This window comes from Antrostomus carolinensis, unplaced genomic scaffold (assembly GCF_000700745.2).
Source record: "Antrostomus carolinensis isolate BGI_N321 unplaced genomic scaffold, ASM70074v2 scaffold16487, whole genome shotgun sequence".
NCBI lineage: Eukaryota > Metazoa > Chordata > Aves > Caprimulgiformes > Caprimulgidae > Antrostomus > Antrostomus carolinensis.
Window position 1 is genome coordinate 42,200 of NW_010328223.1, and position 21,403 is coordinate 63,602.

Here is a 21,403-nt window from a genome sequence, read left to right on the forward strand (position 1 = left end):
CTTTATTCTGCAAAAATGCTTTTCCCTTTTCATTTTTGATTAATGAAGTTCTACTTAATTCTTTACTTCTTTGAGCTGTAGGCTGTGGGAGCTGCTTGAGTCTTTGCCAGCGACTGTCATGTTTCGGTTGCATAGTCCTTACGTGACTTTGCCAGCATGTTCAGTGTCATCATCTGTCTTCTTACTAACGCTCAATTCCTCCAACCGAAAATACAGCTGTGAACGAGCTGAGGTGCAAATGCCAGGAAGTGCCTAAAAGAATACCTCAAAATAGAAGTATTTTAATGGGTTTTTTCTTTATCATGTGGTATCTCTCTGCATGAAGTCAGTACATCTTGGAAGTCACTAAAAGCCAATATAGATTACTGTTTTGTTAATATTGTTCTTGACTTTTATTAGGAAATATGATACAATTTCTAAAATAAAGAATATGGTGGAAGATTCAGTAGGGCAGCATTAACTCCATTAGCCAAGTGGCTATGTGGTAGTAAATGAAACAAGTGTTTATTTAGCAAAGGTTGCAGCCTGGCTTTAAACAGATGACTCTCTGGGAAAAGAAAAAGGGCATGTGCAGTTCACCGGAGGAAATTTTTCATCTTCCTATTGGAGACTTTCATAAATTCAGCTGAAAGCAGTCAGTTGCTTTTCTACCCTTAGAGGTTGCTATAGTTTTATTAGTAGAAAAAATTGTAAGGATTTATACATTCCATGTTAAGGTAACCAAAGCTTTTTAAAATGTAATATGCTAGAATGACCTCTTTTTTGTTTTACTCTACCTATTTTGGAGGTAAGACAAACAGGCAAAAGGCCTTCCTGATGGATGACCCATGCAGCACTGTCAGCAACTGATTGCTTATTTGTTCTTTCTGTGCCTGGGGGATGAATAATGTAGCTGCAGTGTCTAATGAAGGAGACCCCTCTGGTGTATTCCTTTCCTCAGGCTGTAAAGCTGGGCCAGATGTCTTTGGGGGCCCCAATCCGGAATTACAGGGAGAGAAAAGAAAAAACCCACTTGAAGGAATAGAGCTGGAAATTACTTCCTCTTGCTTCTAAATCTGAAACAATAAGTACTATCCTCATGATTTTAGGTGTCACCAGGGCACGCAGGGGGTTGTGGCTGGAGGCAGATTTCCCCTTTCCCGCTTTGAACTCGCAGGTTTGTATTTCAGTTGTGCTGATAGTGCTTGGTGTATCTGTTTCCATCAAATATGACTGTTTTTGTCAGGTGCAGTAGCTGGAAAATGAACATTGAGCTTGGTGCAGCAGGATTGGTGTCCTTGGATCAGTTTGCACAGTCTATGAACATTTTTAAGAGGTGAAATTCAAAGTTTTGCTGCCAGTGTTGAGAATTGCTCTATGGTTCTCCTTTTTTTTCCTGCTTAGAATATTTCCCAATTTTAACCATTTTGGCTAAAATATTCTAGGGGGAAGGGAAGGAGGAACATGTTTCAAGTTTATGACGTTTTCTTAAATATTTAAATTATTCAGTCTTTTCTGAGACTAAAATGGCAAAGAAAATCCCACCTCACAAGGAGGTATTGTACCAGCAGTTACCAGAATGTGCTCTGTACTTCTTGCTTTGGTCCTGGTTCTCTAGACCATATGCTCCAGTTAGAAGGAATAGTATTGTTGAGGAAGTTCTGCTCCCCAGAAGAAAAGGAAGCCTAAATGAGGCTACATTAGAAGTTCTTGATAATTTTTTTTACGCACATGGTTGAAAAGTCAAGGCAGATAGTTCTATGCAGATGTAGATTGGTGACGCATGTTTCTAGTGCTGGGCTACAACAGTTAAGCAGTTATCTTTACAGATGTCAGTTCTGCTCCTTCTGTGTATATTTACAGAGCAAGGAAAGGCACTAAGGACTGGGCTTTATCCTGCCAGTACACTTGGGGTTGTCCTTGGTTTTTACTTGGATAATCTGGAGAAAAAGGCTGTTAAACTTGTATGCGAAAGAGTATATGGGCATAAGGAAGAAACTGGAACATAGACTTTAGGAGATGGACATGCAGTCTATGCAGAGACAGGGCTGCAGAGCCCAGGTGGCCTCAGCTCTGTCAAGCCCTTCCAAACTCAGCTTTACAATCTCACTATTTTTTGCAGTTATTTAAATAAGCTCAGAAAACAATGCTTTCATCAGTAAGTTCCATCACTGAAGAGGTTAAAGTAGAAAATCCTAATGAAAGGGTGCAGCATTAAGTGCTTGTTTGTCCAGTAGTTTTATTGTTGCTCAGTAATCCTTAGTGGTATTTTTTTTAACCCTGGAAGAAAACCTTTCTTTTGTCCTTTTCAGTTGATCCATTGCATATGGTTGGGGTTTTTTTCATTAATTATTTCTTGTCTCTTGAGTTCTAGCGGAATTGCTTTACATCAGCTGAACTTTTGTAACTGTCCATGTGTGTTTTCTTAGTCTAAGGCGAATGTGAGGTGTTTGACCTTTTTCAGTGCAGGGTAAGTCATTTTACCTGGCCTTTACCACAGATGTAGAACCTGCATGTGGTCAGTGACCAAGGTTTAGCTCAGCTGCAGCCTCAGTTCTGCAGAGACCAAACTGAACTGGACAGGACAAAATGATCAGGGTGGTCTGAGAACGTTCTTGGTAGGACTTTGGTCTCCTGAGTGTCATACTGACCTCTTTGAAATAGCTAACATTGAACATTCTGCCTTCTCTCCTGTACTTGCAATTACCAGTTAAGCACAGGACTAGAGCTGCATATAGCCTGTCTTTTTAAAAAGTTTAAATTAATTTTCTGTTTCTGTGGGCAAAGTTATTTTTACTGTGCTTCTAAGTAGCTAGATGCTAAAAGAATAGTACTCAAGTCATCAGTGAATTCACATAGGGGTAGTTTGGAAGGATAAAACCAGTGACCCAAGTTAATTCCTGGATTGTTGATTTCTGATTAGTAGCATAAGGGGAAAATTTTGCACATTTGCTTGTATATAGTTATATTGGCTACAGATGCAAAATACAATTTTAAAACTTGATATTGTACACTGTGCTTTGTAGCTTTTTGGGTGGTCTGGATGAAGTTTACAGATATTAAACAATGCATTTTTCACTTGCTGCCTGGTAGCTGGATTTCTGTTGGATGCTTGGGAGAAATTTCCGTGCTATGCCAGCATTGAATTTGGCACAGGATTTGCACCATTTATAGAAATTGCTATGCTTGGCTGTACTTCTGTTCATATAATCCTAATTACATGCTTTATTATGAAATTGTTGACAGTTATTAGATTCTTATTCAATTCAGATCTTCCTGGAAATGTAGAAATGCATTTTATTTCTGACCTAAGAAGACATCTTGTTCTTATGGGGCGTGATGAAACTTCATTTCCCATGTTCATTCATTTCTGTGCTTCTGTACACTACTGTACCACATTGTCAGCTGGGATCTGTAGCTTCCTAGCATAAATGGATGTGTGGTCCTTGGAGTGCCTTGCTCTCTTTTAATACTGTTGCTTTTATTGCTTATGGGCCTTTCAGTCTCTTTTGGGCTGAGAACGTAAAGCTTTGTTCACATTCTTCCATTATGTTCTTCTATTGGATGCAAAGTAAGTTCTTTAGTACCTTTACTCATTTTTGGCTTTAAAAAAAAAAAAAATCAACTTCCACACAGCCATATAAATGCCTTGTCTGGAGGCTGCTAGGTCAGACATGGTGTGAGCTGGATCAGACCTACCAGCCTGGTTAGATCTGAAGGGACCTCTCCAGTACCACACACATTGGTATCTCTGCGTTGTGCTTCAGTGCAGAGACCCGCTAATGGGGGATCATCACGATGATGTTAGCAGGAGCCAAGGTCAAACCAGAGTTAACACTAGTCCAAGCTAGTTCTTGGTGGAAATGCTAGAGTAGTTCTGCCTTGTTCTCTCTAGCTGTTTTGTTCCATTTTCTCTAATAGTCTAGCACTTCTTTATCCCACTGCATGAAAAGGACGAGAACTGTTTTTTCTTGGTGAGTAAGGCTTTTAAACTAAAGTGATGGGAGGTGAAAGCAGCCTGTAGGTTAGGGCACAGGAGTGCCAAGGCAGGCTCTTGCAGCTGGTATTTTCAAGGGAGGGGAAGGGTAGGAGTGGGATTGCCCTTTTCTCTAGCAGTGAGCTGTGTGATCTGCTGTCCATCTCCTGTAACCATCACACCCTGACTATACTGTATTTTAGATTCAGTTGTACTTGTCTGATTTAGTGAGTGTGTTTTATTTTGTTTTAAATGAATTGCATAACTCCAGACAAGGATTGCCTTTTCCTGCAGCTGGGCTACGTGTGTTTGGCTTTCTTCAGGTATTTGGGGTTTTAGCTGTCTTTTGTGAATCCACACCGCTTCCAGCCAGCGTGTGTGCTGCACTGTTGTGTGTCACAGTGACTGTTGGCCTCTGTATTTGTAGTGATACAGCTAAACTACACTGGAAGTCTGTAACAAGACTCTGATTTTTACTAAAAAGGAAGCTAACTTTGTCATTTAGAGGCTCCTAGCATTTTTCTTGGGGGAGCTGCATGTGGTAGAGATTCCTTTCCAAGCCAGTAGTAATGCTATGACTTCCAGAAGTCCCGGTGTGAGATGGCCCATGGTGAGGGCAACATTTCTCTACCTGCAGTAGTTTGCTTATTTCACCAGCCAGCAAGAAGAAGGAGCATAGGTGCTTCTGGTTTGATGTTACCTAAATTAGCCTGAAAGGATGATTTACCTCCTACTGAAAATCGAGAACACACCTGTGCTTCTAGTTTGAATGGTGCAGTTTATGCTGACCTGTGTGGTGCAATCATTTTGTTTAGGCTTTCCTGTTCTGCCAGTAAGTGATAGTATGAAAAGCTTGTGATCTTGTTAGGTAAACTACTGTGGCAGAAATGCTGGTGGTGTTTCAGAAGGAAAGCAAACTTCTGTATTTCCACTGAGCTCTTTCTAAAAGGCTGAGATTTTTTTTCTTCTCGTTTCTTTTCATACATCCTGATCATTACGGTCTTGGGGATTATCACAGAATCACAGAATGTTGGGGATTGGAAGGGACCTCGAAAGATCATCTAGTCCAATCTCCCTGCCGGAGCAGGAACCTAGATGAGATCCCACAGGAACACATCCAGGAGGGTTTTGAATGTCTCCAGAGATGGACACTCCACAGCCGCCCTGGGCAGCCTGTTCCAGTGCTCTGTCACCCTCACCGTAAAGAAGCTTCTTCTGAAGTTTAAGTGGAGCCTCCCGTGTTCCAGCTTACACCCATTGCTCCTTGTCCTATCATTGATTGTCACCAAGATTATCTTTTATTTCTGTTTGTGTTGGTTTTTTATTGTATGGTAGTGAGACCCAGTGGTTCACAGTCTGAGGAGGCCCCTGGGCTTAACCCAATGCAAGAAGGACACTACACCTTTTAGTTTTTCGTGTGTATCTCATGTGAATTCTAGTAGTTTCATTTTTTGTATCAAGTGTTTGATTTACAATGTATTCAAAGATGCTGAATGCAAGCTTACTCTAGACAGGAATTACAGATGTTGTAACTGTTCCCTGTTTGTGCCATAAACTGTGACTTTGCAGTTGCCTGTTGAACAACATCACCTGAGCTTGAAACGTTTTTGCCACCATGAATGACTTTCTCTTGATGGCTGCTTGATTATGCAGTTGTGGGTTGGAATAGACAAGGAATCAAGAAAAATTCCAAAGCTCTGCCATGTCAGGACCTAGGAGGAGTGTTTGTCAATACAAATTACTGGCAAAATTATTTCTTCTGTAAGCAGAAAAGCTTTGTAAATCACTGCCTGTGGGGTTTCAGTAGTGCTTTGTTTTTATGACTACAGATATCTGGCATAATTCTAGTGATTTCTAAATTAATGATTACCCACATGTTCTCTTGCTTTAGTATTTCCTGAAGATTCAGAAATGTTAATTTGGGAATACCCTGAAGTAACAATAATCTGTGATTAGTGATGCTAGTGACTGGAAATTACAATGTAGCTATTTTCATTTAGAAATAATTATTATCCTTCCATAAGGACTTGCTGCTTTTTTGTTTTGATGCCTTTTGCAGAGGAGACACTTGCACTTCTTATGATATCATGTCCCTTGCTTTTGTTTTCCAGAATATGACAAACTGGGCTTTCTCCTTAACCTGGACTCAAAATTGTAAGTAATACAGTGGGACTCTTCTTTGTTTCTCTAGTTACAGATTTCTGTTGTAAGCGAATTTTATGTCACCTGAGCAGTTGGCTTACTGGACTATATACACTTCTACCTGGGACAACCAAGTCTTGCAGCAACCTGGCAATTGCAGCTTCCTTCCTTACACTAGACCTTGCTGGCTGGTTTGGATTGTGGCTCACCGTCTTTAATTCCTTAATAACTGATCAAGCGGCTATAAATGTCAACCTGAAGTCATGACTGTCAGTCTGCTCTAGATATCCTACTGTTAATCTTCCAAATGAGGAAAGTTGTATTAAATATTTGAAAGCAGGAGGAATGTGAAGCTGCAATTTACTGGGATGCTTAGTAGTTTATATTACATTTCCACTTGTTTCTTAAAAAATGGATACTGCTATATTTGTCTGTAAACTGGAGTGGAAAGAACCTCAAAACAAGGCAATGACGATTTACTATGTCTGAAGAACAACAGAGTGCTGGAGGATGATACTCATCATGCTTTTTGCCATAAATCAGTCAAATTGGGACTGAGCTTCTTGACACTAGGGGTCACTAGCGACTCTGTTTCTGAGGTCAACAGCCTTGCGGAAATTTTGGTACTGGAAGCAAAAAGACTGGTAAAACCTTCTGCCTCTACTACTTAGAAAGGCACTGAACCAATCTAGTGTCTTTGAAGGACCTGAGGATGAATCCAGTGTACAATGTGTCATGTTAATATAAAAAACATTCTTAATGTTTAGAAAGTTTCATTGTACTGATAGAGTCTAACATTAAAGTTTTGAGTTTAGTCTTGCTGAGCAGGTTGGGAGCTTCCATAATGAAATGAAAGCTTTGTAAGTATTTTGGGAACTGCTGTTTGCAGGAAGTGAGGAAGTGTCTAGGTAGGAGCTTCTTTTACAGAAAAAGCTCAATATGTAAACTCAACTATAGTAATCTGTCTGGCAAAAAGGTGCTGTAGAAGAATATGTATGAGAAAGAAGGAATATTTATTTATTTATTTATTTTTAAATCCCCCACCCCTACCTCCCCCGACTCCGTATCTCATTTATTGTGCAGGAAGAGTGGCATTTACTGCATGAATAGCTGGTCAAGGTTTCTTTCTGGTCTCACTCAGTGTAGCGTTCTATGTGGCTTTTGTTGTCTGGAACCCATGCTGGTTGCACAGTTACCAATTTTTTTTATCCAGTTTTCTGTATTGGGACATCCTTGTAATTTAGAGACAATAATGTATGTACTCTTACAACACTGTGGGATGAGATGATACATTGTCTTCAATTTATAAATACAGAAGTCAAAGCAAAGAGATTAGTCCAAAATTGTGAAGTAAGTAACCTTTGAATGAACAGCTTGCTGTTGGTAAGGGGAAAATGGTTTTATGGTTTTTAAGCAGTCTGATTTTTGTTTGGGTTTTGTTTTGTTTTTTTTTTGCTTTTTCTCAGACTACTTTGCGTATTTTGTAATATCCAATTTATTGAACATGCCCACTGACCATCCACACACTTCAGGCATACCAGCTCTGGATACCAGCCTGTGCTGTGTCCAAACCGCTGCTTCAGTCTTGCTCTTCCTATTTGTCCTTCTGTGTTCACTCTCCTTTTCTTCGCTGCTTTTAGCAAGTCCATCGAGTCTTCCTTCCCCTCAAGCCTCTGTCACCTCCTTTTTACTCTTCTTTGTTGACGTATCTGCTTTGATTACAGCTCTCTGAGACATGACCTGTTCTTTCTTATTTCAAAGAATCACCATAGAATGATATGGGTTGGAAAGGACCTTAAAGATCATCTAGTTCCATACTTTAGTATGAGGCCAAGTGAATTTTTTACTTGCTGGAGGGCCTCCAAAACTCTTAAATTTTTTATTAAAACCTCCCCATGATAAAAGAATCTCTATTTTTGATTAAAGAAAGATTTTGTTGACTACTTAAAAAAAAAAGATATATAGCACCTTAAATGTGCATGTTTGTTTTCAAAGATGATCAGCCATAAAGTTAGGTGCTGGAAAGGCTTGTAATAAAATCAGCATGATTAATATAAATACTATGAGGTTAAGTTAAGGTGCAAAGAAAGCAAGTACTATACACAGGTGAAATCACATCATTTTTTTTTAACTGTAATTGTCCTTTGTTGAGTTTAGATTGGGGTTTTTTTGTTTGTGCTCTTTGCTGCTGCTGTTTGTGTGTGTGTTTCTCCTTGGAAGTAAAACTGGCCCCGCTTTGGCGATGGAGAATGGACCTGATAACCTGCTGAGTTCCCTTCCAGTCTGAATTATGCTGATTTTTTTTTTTTTTTCCCCCAAGAGCAAGGGAGCCAGGGAAAAGCTGAAAATACCATAAAACATACTAAATAAATTTTGAAGGAAAAATGGATGACAGCCTAGAGGAGTTTGCTGCTGTTCCACAAGTTCACTGTGTATGGTCAGGGTACCAGATATGTTTTTTTAAGTACAGACTGTGAATTCAATGGAACTTGGTGATTAAAAATGCTTTATGTGACTCTTAATTAAGATGGTACTGTTGTAGAAGCAGTTTCTGGTGGAAAAAAAAACTTGCTCCGAGTTCAGTAGGGTAATATGTGCTGTACTGATGACTGTTGGTCTGGTGGAATTTTGCCACAGATCATAACTTTATAGGGTTCACTTAATTGACAGCATGCAAGAGTCTTGTGTGACTTGAAGCACTTGAAGAAACAATTAGTTTTCTCTCTTTTTTTCTTTATTCTTTCATTTGTTCAGAATCTGTTCCTGGCTATGTTAGTTGGTATAATTTAAACTAATGACCTGGAGGACTAACACTTTCTACAAAGGTAGATCTGCAATAAAACGTAAATGCTCTGACTTGCATTTTCAGTTAAATTACACAAAGGAGAGTGTTTGACATGAATAAATAGTAATGTGTCCATTTGCCTTTGCATCTTTAATTTTTTAATTTATTACTGTTTTAGTGTCCTCTACCCTGTAGATGTCCAGGGCACATCACTCAGAGATAATACATTCTGTTGCGGTTACAGCAGTGTAATGATTCTCTTCACTGGTTCTTTTTGAGGTCATAGAAATGGTAAAAAAAACAGATTTGTTCATTTTGGAAAGAAAATCTGTCAGAAGTACTTGAGAAGTATTTTCTGTGGGAACTGTCTGTCTGATGTATGCCTTGCTATAGCATTAGGGAGGCTGGTATGGCCAGGAATCTCACCTGGAAGGGAATGGCCAGTTTTAAAGATACTGTACAGATGCTTCATGGAAGTGATCAGTTCTGACCAGACATCTTGTTGCTCTGAGCTTGTCAGAAAGGAGAAAATCAAGAAGGAAGATGCTTCCTTTCTGCTGCCTGTGCTTAGACTAACTCCTCATTGGAAAGTCTTAGCTTTTTAAAAAGCAGGGTGGGATCCAGGTAGGGATTGTTAATGAAATACAGGATGACTGGAAAACTGAGGACATCTATAGGCAACATAGTTTATAAATTAGTTGTTTCCTTATTCAAAACAAGACCTAAGGCTCCTCAGGACCAGATTAGTGAAAAAGGTGTGTTGCAAAAGGAGTTTATCTTTCAGTTATGCTTGTACCAACCATAACATCATTGCCAGAATTAGAATATCAAAACAAAATAAGCCCAAAGTACAGAAACAGACCAGTTGCATCAATTTCTTCCAGGCAAAGAGGTTTCCCAAGCAGCAGAGCCACATACCGTTTTAAACCTTTAAGAATAAAACCCAACATTGACTGGTTGTGTAGAGAAAAGTACTTATACAAAAAATATTACACGGTTCATAGGTCTGAATTCTTGGAGGGGCCAATAGTTCCTGAACGACTTAAGGCCATCAGTTACATTAGTGACTCAGCCAGTGGATTACTGGGTGCCACCAAATGCCAAGATTTGTAGTCACTTTCTAACATCTGTGCTTGGCAAAGGGTTGCATGCTTTTATTATTATTAAATATTTATATTGTAGTAGTTCTTTGAGGCTGGCCAGGTCCTAGAAATAAGAGGCTCATTCACTGCAAATTCTGAATAATTCTCTGAGCAGAATCTATGTTTGCATTTAATTAAATGAGATTTCTGCAGAAGGATCAGCATATGATCATGTAGTTAACTGTAGATGGTATCTTAATGCATATTTAGTGGGCATAGCTGAAGTTTGCATGGTCATTCCTTATTTTGTCACTTACTACTCTGTGACTGCTTAGTTTAGTCACTAATGATTTGAGTATACCTTGGTATGTTACAAGTGTAGATTCACTTGTCTTGCGAATGTGAAAAGCTCCTTTTTGCAAGAGTCCATGTGATTTGGAGGCTCTTTCCTTGTGTTGGTCACCTTCATGCTTCTATACTAGCTTTCCTTAGTCTGCCAGCATGCCATTTACTTGTTGAGAGGGCAGCTAGGGATTGCTACTTCTGTCCTCATTTCAAACTCATCCTTCAAAAGCTATTTTCAAAGGTACTTTAGCAGTTAGATTGGTGATTTGATGCTTCTAAACAACAGCCAGTAAAAAATCCCCCCTTGGGTGATGGTGGATCTTTTTGCCTGCTGCCACTGTCAGCTCAAAACCTTGGATGTTAAAATCTTGGCTGATAAATGATGGAGGAAGTGTCCCAGGGTTTGACTTTGACTGGGGAAGAACCACTCCCTCAAAGTTTTGCATATGTTAGAAGATGTGCTTGAGCTTACTGGAATAATTCTTCACTTAAACAAAAAGATAGGGGGTATTATAATGTGTTAACTTGAGAGAGAAAATAAATTATTTTTAAAAGTAGAAACAGGCAAAAAAAAAATAATTACTACCTCAATTAGAAAAAATGACTGAGATCAGAATGGTTGACCACAATAGCATAACATAGTTAATATACTGTATTTATACAATATATGGTATATATTTTATACTTTGGGAATTTTTAGGCAATAATTAAAAGGAAGAATGTCTTCAAGTGGCCTCTGTGCTTTGCTAGACATTTGTGGTACTGTGTATTTACCTCCTTTTTCACTATTATAGCATAGATTTGGGAGGTGCAACAAAGATGATTTTTTTTTTTTTGAATATTCATGATAATTTGAAACTTCACTTTAACAAGAAAAGACAAAGAAATTGAGTCTTTGGGGGGGGGCATAAAGGGACAGAAATAACAACCTTCACCCTGCAAACTCAAATGAAACTTGATCTAGACTTTGAAAAAACTGTAAAAATTGTGGGAGTTTGGGCTAGGGAAACACACAGATTGGGTTACTTGTGTTTGTTGAAATTTCTTTCCTTCAGAACTTTAATAATGAAGAACTAAAGCAGAGTCCCTTCCCCTTATTTTGTTTCTAGAGTGGGAGGTTGCTTTGAAACTGTTCGTGTCTATGTGTGGTACTTTGCCATTAAGCACTGTAAAAATAAGCAATAAACGTGTTGGAATGCTGGACTTGCCCCGTGCCTGCTGCTGTGGGATTTCTTTGTGCCCTGTTTCACTTCCCATTTGTCTTTTTGTATCCCTGTGATCCTGAGAGGGAAAAAAAGCGAGAAGTCCCAATGATCTCCTGTCCTGCTTAGACAGGAGTAAGAGTGTGTCTCACGGGCTAAAGGGAGGAATTCTGACCACCACAAGCAAGGGCATACTGATGCTTTCTCTGAAAGATTGGTTCAAGGTTTAGCGTACTTTACAACATTGGTATTTTCCTGGCAGTTGGTTATTTATTTATCTTTCGTTTCAGACTTTTCTTTGACTTTTAATTCATGTCCTTCTACCTAATCTCTTCCAATCTGGACTAATTGTTTGAGCACTTCAAAATGAACCCTAGCTATTCACAGCGATTCAATTACTGGGCTGTTTGTTGTTCATCCATCAAACCTCCCACATGTGGGTGGGATGTAACTGCCATCCCTGTTTTTTTGTTTTGCTCTTCTTAGCTCATTTGAGGGTTTTTTTGTTTGGCTTGTTGTTTTTTTTTTTTTAATTTTGATCCTTTGGAATTCTTATCAGGATTTCTCACATGAATCTCTCTTTGGGATTCTTATGTTAGACACAACCTCAGTCGATGAAGAAGATAAAGACTGCAGAACTGACTACTTAGATAGCACTGGTTCATTGCTTGATTTGTTAAGTGCAAACAAAGTCAAAAACTTATGTTTGGTGCTTTTAAAAGGGCCAGTTTCCTGAAGCTGGAAGTAATTATGAACCAAACCATGTGGGAAAATAATGTAAAGCAAAAAATATGAATGACTGGGCATTGTTTGGAGCAGTTTTATACTGTTTGCTCTGACAAGTTCAGTTTCATAAGAAAGAAAAACAGTTTTACCATGAGTATAAGGGAAAATAGTGATAATGTATTTATAGAAAAGGTAGAAGTGTGCAGTAAGTACATGGAGTTTTGTTCTGTTTGGATGAAAGCACAAAGAAGTGCTTTCCTTAATATCAACAACAAAAATTCAAGCAGCAGATACCTAAGTTTATGTGCTTTAGAATTGGTATGTCTGGACAACATTCTTGCAAGATTTTCTAAAGAAGTAGCTGAGGACTTTTTGGACTACTAGAGGTTATTAATAAATCTTCAAACACTAGGGGTTCTCCATATTCTTGGCAGAAAGTTGATGTACAAATACTTTAAAAGCAAAAAGGAATGACTCATAAACTTTTCATCCCATTTTTGATTCTGAGCACAATAACATAATGGCCAATATGGGTTTCCACAAAAAAAAAAAAAAAACCCAAACCCAAAAAACCCAACCCTGTAATACATGTAGTTCCAATTAGTAGGCATATTAAATAAGAAACATATTTTTGTTAGATGGGCCTATTCTTCAAGTGAATGTCCATGAAGGTGCCTGGTATGCGTGAGATTGATTTCTTTCTTGGTATGTTCTTCTTAGGACTGGGTTTGCACGTTTTGTGTTCTTTTATCCAGCCAGACTGGTTGTATAAAAACTGGGAAGCTTATGAAGAAAAGGCTCCATTCTTTTTTCCCCTGCATATCTGTAAGTTGGAACACTTAGTTTTTTGTAATTCTTCACTACAGTAACATTAACCTAATTAAATGTTTGTTTTCCTGGGGTGGATATGGTTAAAACTAGTTAACTTTACAAGTTTCTGTTAACTGTTGTTTGAGCAAAAATTTTTACAGTTGTTGCATTCAAAGAATGGTAAATTTACTTTAGTAGCAAAACCAGTTCAGGGATTATCTGTAAGCTCATAAATGACATCAAGCCTTCCTGTTGCTTTATCCTCTTGGAAGAAGAGCATACAAAAAACCACACTTCATGTTCTAAAACTTAGAGACAAATTACTTCAGTTTTGGCCAGCTTTTGCACTGTCAAACCTGTTAAGTTTCTAGTTACTGAATATCCTCCTACAAAGACCTTCTTGCTCTCAGAATAATTTAGGAAAATTGAATGGATTGGGCTATCTAAGCATAGTTCATTCCCAAAATTTCAGTTAAAGAGGTTAGAAATACCTTATTAAGACGATTAAAGGAATTACAGGAATCAGTCTCATTCTAATTCTAATTGTCTGCATGGTTTACTGCAAGAACTAGATGTCCTGTGGGATCATGGGTTTTGATACAGATTAATGTTAAAACACTGGTATTGTATTCTTGATATTAGTCATAATGGACCAAACACTGGTGTTCCTCATTGTATTCTTGATATTAGTCATAATGGACCAAGTACCAGCACACATTGTGGAAACAGGTGATTTGTTGCCGCCTGTCCTGAAAAAAAAATTTGTGAGTTTACCGTTAAAGTAATGCAAGGGTTGCTCTGGAAATCCCAAAGGCATGTATGTGGTTACCAAGTATCGACTTCAAGGGTTGGACTAGATGATCTTTTAAAGGTCCCCTTCCAACCCAAACCATTCTATGATTCTAACTCTTTTGCACCTGCCTGATTTGACATAGATCCCTTCTTGCAGGCCAGTGCTGTTCCACCTCCAAACAGAAATCTATTTTCCTTTTGTTTCCTCTTGGAAATGTTTTAGGGAATCCTCATCTGACAGTTGACTGGAAATCGCGTATTCCAGCAAGGGAACATTATATTGTTTATCAAGCCTGCCTCCGAAGCATGTCACTTACGCTGAAGAACATTCTTGCTATGGTATCTAGACACAGCTTAGTTGTCAGCTCCTCATTTATATTTTCTTGTAGCTGGCTGTGAGGAGGTTTTGTAAATGGGGTGTATGGGAAGAGACAGCTTACTTTACTCAATCTACCTCTAAATTTATCTTCTGCACTGCTGTAATGTGAGCAGATACATCAAAGCTTTGCTGTCTGTATGTGCTTAGAATGCCATACAGAAATGTTAAGAGTATGTAATAGGTCATCAAGGCAGGGAAGAATTTGGTGGAACAAACACATACAGATTTTTTGCATGCTGGTGAAGGACAGTAAAAACAAGACATATTTTTAACAGCTGTGATTATAATCAATTAGGTAAGAAAACAATATGTAATTTATGCTGAAAGAAAGCAGCAAGCCTTATTGCTGTGCCTAGCAGAAGAGAGGATGGTGGCCTGCCAGGTAGTGAAATGCTGTGAAGCCATGATCCTTAGCTTTCTACAGAGATGGTTGGCATCAGTGTCTCTAGGTGAGAGAAACTGATGGAACCCTGTTAAATATAATCCAGAGGTGTATTTTATTTTACTTGTTCTGCTCCCAGTATTGTGACTGGAAACCTGACTGTAAGTCTTGCTTTGTAAAAATCTCTTTATTTTACTGTTTGAAGTTCTTCTAGAACTGAAGGACTAGGTAAGCTTTGACCAGGTTGATAAACTTTAGAATATGCTTTTTTCTTGAGGAATCCTGAAGTTGCTGCTAGCATCCTTGACAGATCTGCACTGGAAAAGTATTCTAAAGGACCCCAAACCTGACAAGGACTGGTGGGAGAGCTGGTGTTGTGGGGTGTCCATTGCAATGAGCAAAACATGAGGAAGGCTACTTTGCAGCAGGGAGGTTGGTTACAGCTGTATTTGACGTGCCATGTTGGGGAGGGAGTCGTGTGGCAGTTGCTGCTGTAAGATGTTTTTGAGGTTATGGATGTTTGGAATTGAATTGTGAGGCTCAGGTGAGGTTTTCTCTAGTTGCTTTGGAGAAAATCAAACAATTAAGCATTAACTTTTATGGACTCGTCTGTACTCCTTTGTTATCTAGAAGCCCATGTTATTCTTTCTCATCAGAAATGCAAATGGTCAGAAAAGCTACTCTTGACACTAGCTGCAGCCCCAGTCCTGCTCTTGGCAACAAGAATCAGGACCACAAATGGAGGGACAGAAAACTGATGCAACATGTATGTGCTGTTTCTTCCTTGTCTGCCATGCAGTCTGTTCCAGCTTGTTAAAGAAGGATAAATTGAAAAGCTAACAAACAGAATGTTTTTGATTTGCATATTGAATGTGTTTGGATACTTCTGTTTGATTTCAGACCTTTAAATTCCTGCCTAGAAATATTTTCTCCTGGCTCTTTAAATGGACTAATCTTGAAGACCTGAAAAATGTGAGCAGTGTCCCATACAGCTGTGAAATATTGAGTGCCTCCCTCCTGCTCCTTTTCATCCCCTTTTAGTGACCATTTTGTACATCACTGGAGGCAAAAATCCCCAAAGGTCGTTGTGTCATTTGACTGTTTGAGTTGGGGACTCTGATCTGTACTGGATTCAAAGCTGTGTTTTATCATCATGGAACCCAGGCTCGGGTGATTTTGTGAAGTGTTGCTGTTTTGATGAATTAACAAGGAGGAGAGCAGAGGATTTGTCCTGTTGAAAAGTGAAACCCATGCTCCGCCTTGGAGCTCTCCTTTAGCCTGTACACCAAATACCTTGGAAAACCACTTCAGCATGTATTCTTTTGGAGAGCCATGAGTAACCTTCTGATGTAGGACTGACTTTCAGTGAAGTGTGATAAAAGATGAAGAAAGGTCTGATTAATTGGGCTGTTCACAGTTCTTTGAGACAAACTTTATTCTGTTCTCTGACTCTCTTATGGTTACCTGTGGGAGTTTGAATGTTGGTTGGATGGCCTTTTCAGAAAAGCAGCTGCTCTTTGAAGTGAGAAAAAAAAAGAAGTTACCTTAGCAAAATAGCATTCACTGGAACAATGTATGGAGTAAACAGGAGAGGTTTTTTGATCTGGGTGGCTCTGCAGCTGTTCTCAGTGTTAACAGTTCTGGATATTCTTAATTATTTACCCTAAAGCAGTTTGGATTTTTGTTTCACAAGGGTGTGTTTAGTCACAGTATCTATCTGCAAGGGTTCCTCCAGGTCAGGGTTACCTTCTGTATTTACAGCAAGGTTTCTGGAGGAAACATTTTTCTCCTAATAGGTAGCCTTCTTCTTCCTAAGACTTCAGTGTGGTACTTACTGGATTAATTGTTGTTTGTTTGAATTCATGACATCTGTCTCTAATATCGGTCAGTGAAGACAGCTTATTTTGGACTACTACTTCAGAAAGAAGAGTGAGAAAAAATCAGAGCCTCATGACTATGTACAACATTTTGTAGAACTACTGTTACACCACATTCCCCAATTGTGAGGTCACCTCTATGTACCATCTAAAGCAATTTATTCACTGACCAGTGTTGTTTTCCTCTCAATTTCAGTCCAGCCCAGAGGGAGGGGGGAGATTAAAGCCCTTGTCACATCCAGAGTTGTCTTTTTCTTTGGTTAAGAGGAGTTAAATTGTTATTCCTTCCCAGGCTGTCCACATCTTCCAAAGTTTAAAGGAAAACCTTTATCACCCTTACCCCTGAAAAGCTACCAAAGACACTGAAAATAGAGATTTCTGTGAACTGTTCTTGTTTAAGGATTTGTTAGAGGTAGCTGAGAGAGATGTTTCCAAGTGGGATATTTTCTCCTGAGGTTTGGTCTCGGCCAGCTGCCTGTGTGATAGATGTGCTACTGCAGCTGAAAGGGTTGAACTTACTTTGTGGGAAAATAAACATGGCCAGACCAAAGAATCACCTGCCACAATGTCTTCTCTCAAAGTGTTCCCTAGAATTGTTTAGGAAAGGAGAAAAATACACCAGTGTGAAGTGATTCTTTCTCCAGTGTCACTCTACAGCTTCCAAGGAGAGGAAGCTTTGGCATTGCCAAGCTGAGGATGCTGTGAGACCTCTTAATAGCTTTTGAGCCCATCTATACATCTGGCTTCTATAACATACAGATGCAAATAAAGCTACCGATTAACTGCATATTATATGAAAGAAGTGCTTCCTTCTGTCAGTGTTTTACTGTCTTTAGGATAATTTTGGTTGATGTTCTGATGATATGGGAAATAGTGAAAAATAAATTACTGTTGATCTTTTCCATAGCCTTGTACGGTGCCAGTGTGCTCTCACACCTAGCTAAACACTCTGAGTTTCTCTGGAATGGAGTGTTCCATAGCCTGACTGTGTTCTGCCTTGAAATGAAATACATTTTTCAGAGAGAAGATTTGGTGATTAAAACCTTAATGTAACTGATTTTCTCATTTGGCATTTAAAATTGCTAAGCACTGGGTTTTGACATTCAAATCTACTGAACTGTAGTATCCACAGATGTAAAACTGTAAATACGGCTATGAGGCTTCAGGAATTCTTAACTGATCTTTTTTTTCCCCCAGCTGTAGGCTTTGAGGGAGTATCGATTCCTACTAGTCTGAGCAGGGGATTCCTGGATTCTAATTGGGTTGAATAATTTATTCTCATCTCTTTAGCACTTGCTTTTCTCTGTTGGACCTACACTGCTGGATTCATTACACGACAAATAGAAAAACACCATTCCCGATCCAAAGAAAGCATTGCCCGGTTGTAGATTTAACAGATGAGGGTTGGTGATGAAGACTTAAGGGTTACAGCAACAAAATTACAACATTTCAATTTATCTTCTTGCATTCCTTTGTTTGTTCAAAAGTGGATGTGATAGGTGAGCATTTTATTTCCCATCAGACTTTTAATTGGTTTGCTTCTTATCGCCATTGTGCTAACAGTGAATTTTGAGAGGTATTTAAATAGAGAATCACAGCATTTAACTCTTGCAAGTTTTGAGAATTACATGTTCTAATATTGGGGAGCAATATCATTTCTGACTTTGGGGAAATAGAGTTTGTTTAGACATTCTTTAGACAGTTCTTTCAGAAAGCTGTTGAAGTCGGAATCCTAATTGACTGCTGAGAGTTTTTATTGACTCCTAAGTGAATCCTAACACACCCCATCTCCAAAAAAGTAACTATCCTCCATTAGTCATCCTTGTCTTTTATCTGTAAAACCAGAATGATGATACTTATTACTGAGGAGCAAACCAGTAATTTTGGATCTTAGGAAACTAGAATAGGTAAAAGTCTAATAATATACATTCAGGAATTATGTTTATTATCAGCAATTACTTGATCATTAAGTTACAAGTTTATTTGTCCAAAGAATAATAAATAGTTGAAAACTCAGGGAGCAGTCATCTTCATTTTTTTTTTCTTTCTTTAGTAAACAGCTGCCTTCTGTTAAAATAAAATTTCAGTATTTCATGCTTTTTGTTTAGTCTAACAATTGGTATGTCAGCCAGTTGTTTTCTCCTTTCCATGTTTCTTTAAAAACACAAACCTTCAAATAGACTGTTTTCTTTACTCCTTATTGGTCTCTTTGAACACAATTCTACTTTTTCTCTGTGCTACTAGTCTTAAAGGTAAGCTGTACCAGAAACAGAATTTTTTTTAAAAAAGGAGAAAGTTTATTAAAAAACAAAGGAGATCAGGGGTATTACTCAGTTCTTGGAGGACTGTGCAGCATGAGGTCACATACAAAATGTTCCATGATCTTCTCTTGGATGTTTTATCTGCATCCTTTGAATCTGATTTTATAAATTCAGCATTTAATTTCTTTATTTACTTATTTAGAACAAGCAAACAAAAACTTTCTAGCTTGACAACTTCTAATTCTTTTGTCCACAAGGATCCCAACACTTTTTTAGGAGTTGATAAAGGGTTATTAATTGAGATGTTCCAGGCATGGTTGTTGGATTCTGTGAACTATAAGAGATGATACAATAAAGTAGTCTGTTCTGATGCACAGATCACTTCTAGCTGTATTTCTTAAGATGTTTGTGCAATTAGCACTGCTGAGACTCATCTTAAATTCCTTCTTCTGCCTAGTGGTCTAATTCCAGGATGGGAAGAGGTTTTTTTGTTGTTTGTTTGTCTTTTTTTTCCTCCCTAGTATGTCAAAGACCAGGAATGGAATTTAGTAAGGAAGTAGGATCCTCGTGCCTTTTTTGCTGATGGAAACCTCCTCGGTGTGTTCATGCAAAGACAGACAACATTTCACAAAGGGTGAACGGCATTGCCAGTGTTAGTGGACTTCAGCTGTCAGTGCCCCCCCGCAATACGTGCGTTTCCCAAAGAGTAGTGTTGGTTTCCTGTTGTGTCTTTGTTCAGGGCTGTGGAAGTGGGTCATGGGTTTTGGTGGAATGTCTTTAAAACTTTGTTTTCCTGGGCTGGTTTAATGTAACCTAATCTTCTTCAGCTGGTGTTCTTGAGTAGTCTGAATAAATAAATAAAAGTATGTGTTGATTATCTTCGCTGTTAAGAAATTAATTTCATGAGAAGCCACAATTCTTGGTGGAGAAGCGGAACAGGACATTTTTTTTAGTATGCATCATATCTTTTTAGAAAGAGGGATTTGGTCCGTCTCTGCTCGTATTCGATCATACAACCTCTGAGGAATTTGCTTACATGCTGCAGTAACATTTGAAAATATTTACATCTACTTAGCTGGCTATAGTGTGATAGATGCATTTCCTGTCTCTTTCAGTGTAAGCATTCTGCTTTTCCTCTTCTTTCTGTCTCCTCATTCCTTTCTTTTGTTTAGTTTTCTCTCAGCTGGAACTAGAAAAATAGTGACTATCACATGATCAGGCGTGTAATTCTTTGACTCCAAGTTTGGAAACTTCCAACAAAGTTGTAATCAGAGTTACTTAAACTTCTGTCTCAATGTTTCCTAACCCACACCACGTTCCTGTTGAACTTGGAGCTCCAGCTACGTACCAAGAGGAGGGTTCATCAGTTCTTTTTTCTGTAGTGTCTTGCACTCAAAGAGATTCTGCCTGTCAAAATGACATGGTGATTATGACTGTACTTAAAGTCAGATGTGCAAATACATTTTTTCAGTCCCTTGCTGTTACTGGTGCATGGGAATTGACTACTATATAGGTGAAGGCTGCTGTTGTTAATGACCTCTGTTGTTGTTAGTGACCTTTCTTCCTCTGACTTAACAGCAGTAACTGAAGGAGAGTAAAGGAGCTGCATCACCAGACCTGCTAAAGGTGACTTCCCATGCCCTTAAGTGAATTGGTTGTATTTGCTGTGAGGCTGACAGTCTGTAGTGAAGGGGGGATTTGATGTGGCACTTACTTTCTCATCCGTCTCTTTAATAGAAGTCCTTGCCAGTTGGGAGGGGAGGGCTGGTTTATGGTTTTTGGTTTCAGGGTTTTCCCCCCTCAAATAAGATTTGCTGCTTTACAAGCGTATGAGATGTTATGAAAAAGCATATTGAGGACTGGAAGCTATTTATTAGGCTATATGTGATGTATGAAACAAATACCATTCAAAGATCTGTCACCCTTTGATTTTAATAAAAATTTAAATAAATGTATATCCTAGCTACCCTGATTGTGTCTTCATTAGTGTCTCATTGGGAGTAGTTGTGCAATTTTGAAGCAAATCCCATAATTGTTTCTCCTGTACGCTGACAGAAATGTCACCCTGGGCTTATCTGGGGGAAACGAAATGGAGAGCATTATTCCAGGAGTCTACAAAATGCAGTGATGTTTAATTGGGGACTTTAGAGTCCAAACTAAAACTTGGTCTTTTGGCCAACATTGAGCCATATATGTATGTGATGGATGCATCTGGCCTAGGGAATCTGACTGGAGTCTTATTTAAAATAAAACACCCTGAATGTCACGTGGTGTAGATATGAGGTCTCAGCATCAATTGCTTTGATTTAGCGATCTGCCCTTTTTTGATCTGCCAAATTACTTCGTAATATTGTTTGAATATAACTTCATTATAATCACTACGTTTTACATGCCTGTCTTTTCATGTTCTCATCACGTCTCCTATCATTCTTCAGGCATCATGACATACACTTTGTAGAGCTGCTGTATAGGTATAAGACTCGGGTTATTTTGGACCTAAGAAAGAGAAAACTCCAAGGCGAAGGGTCAACCTAGAGAGCACGTTGCCAAAGAACTCCTTTCCCTTGTTTCAGAAACGTATCAGTACATATATTTTGTGTGCGAGAGTAACAGCAAGAGAAGTCAGTCTTCAAACAAGATGCTCTCAAGCAGATGAAGTTTTTTT

The 21,403-nt window shown here is 38.7% G+C and overlaps 1 protein-coding gene across 1 annotated transcript in view; it reads left to right on the plus strand.

Moving 5' to 3' along the window:
- LOC104528242 (CMP-N-acetylneuraminate-beta-1,4-galactoside alpha-2,3-sialyltransferase-like) overlaps positions 1 to 21,403 on the plus strand; it is a gene marked incomplete at its 3' end in the record, with an annotated part of 106,056 nt that overhangs the window by 41,704 nt on the left and 42,949 nt on the right. Inside the window, exon 4 of the mRNA XM_029086007.1 lies at positions 6,067 to 6,109. Coding sequence (XP_028941840.1) covers positions 6,067 to 6,109 — 43 coding nt within the window. The remainder of the gene's footprint in view (positions 1 to 6,066; positions 6,110 to 21,403) is intronic.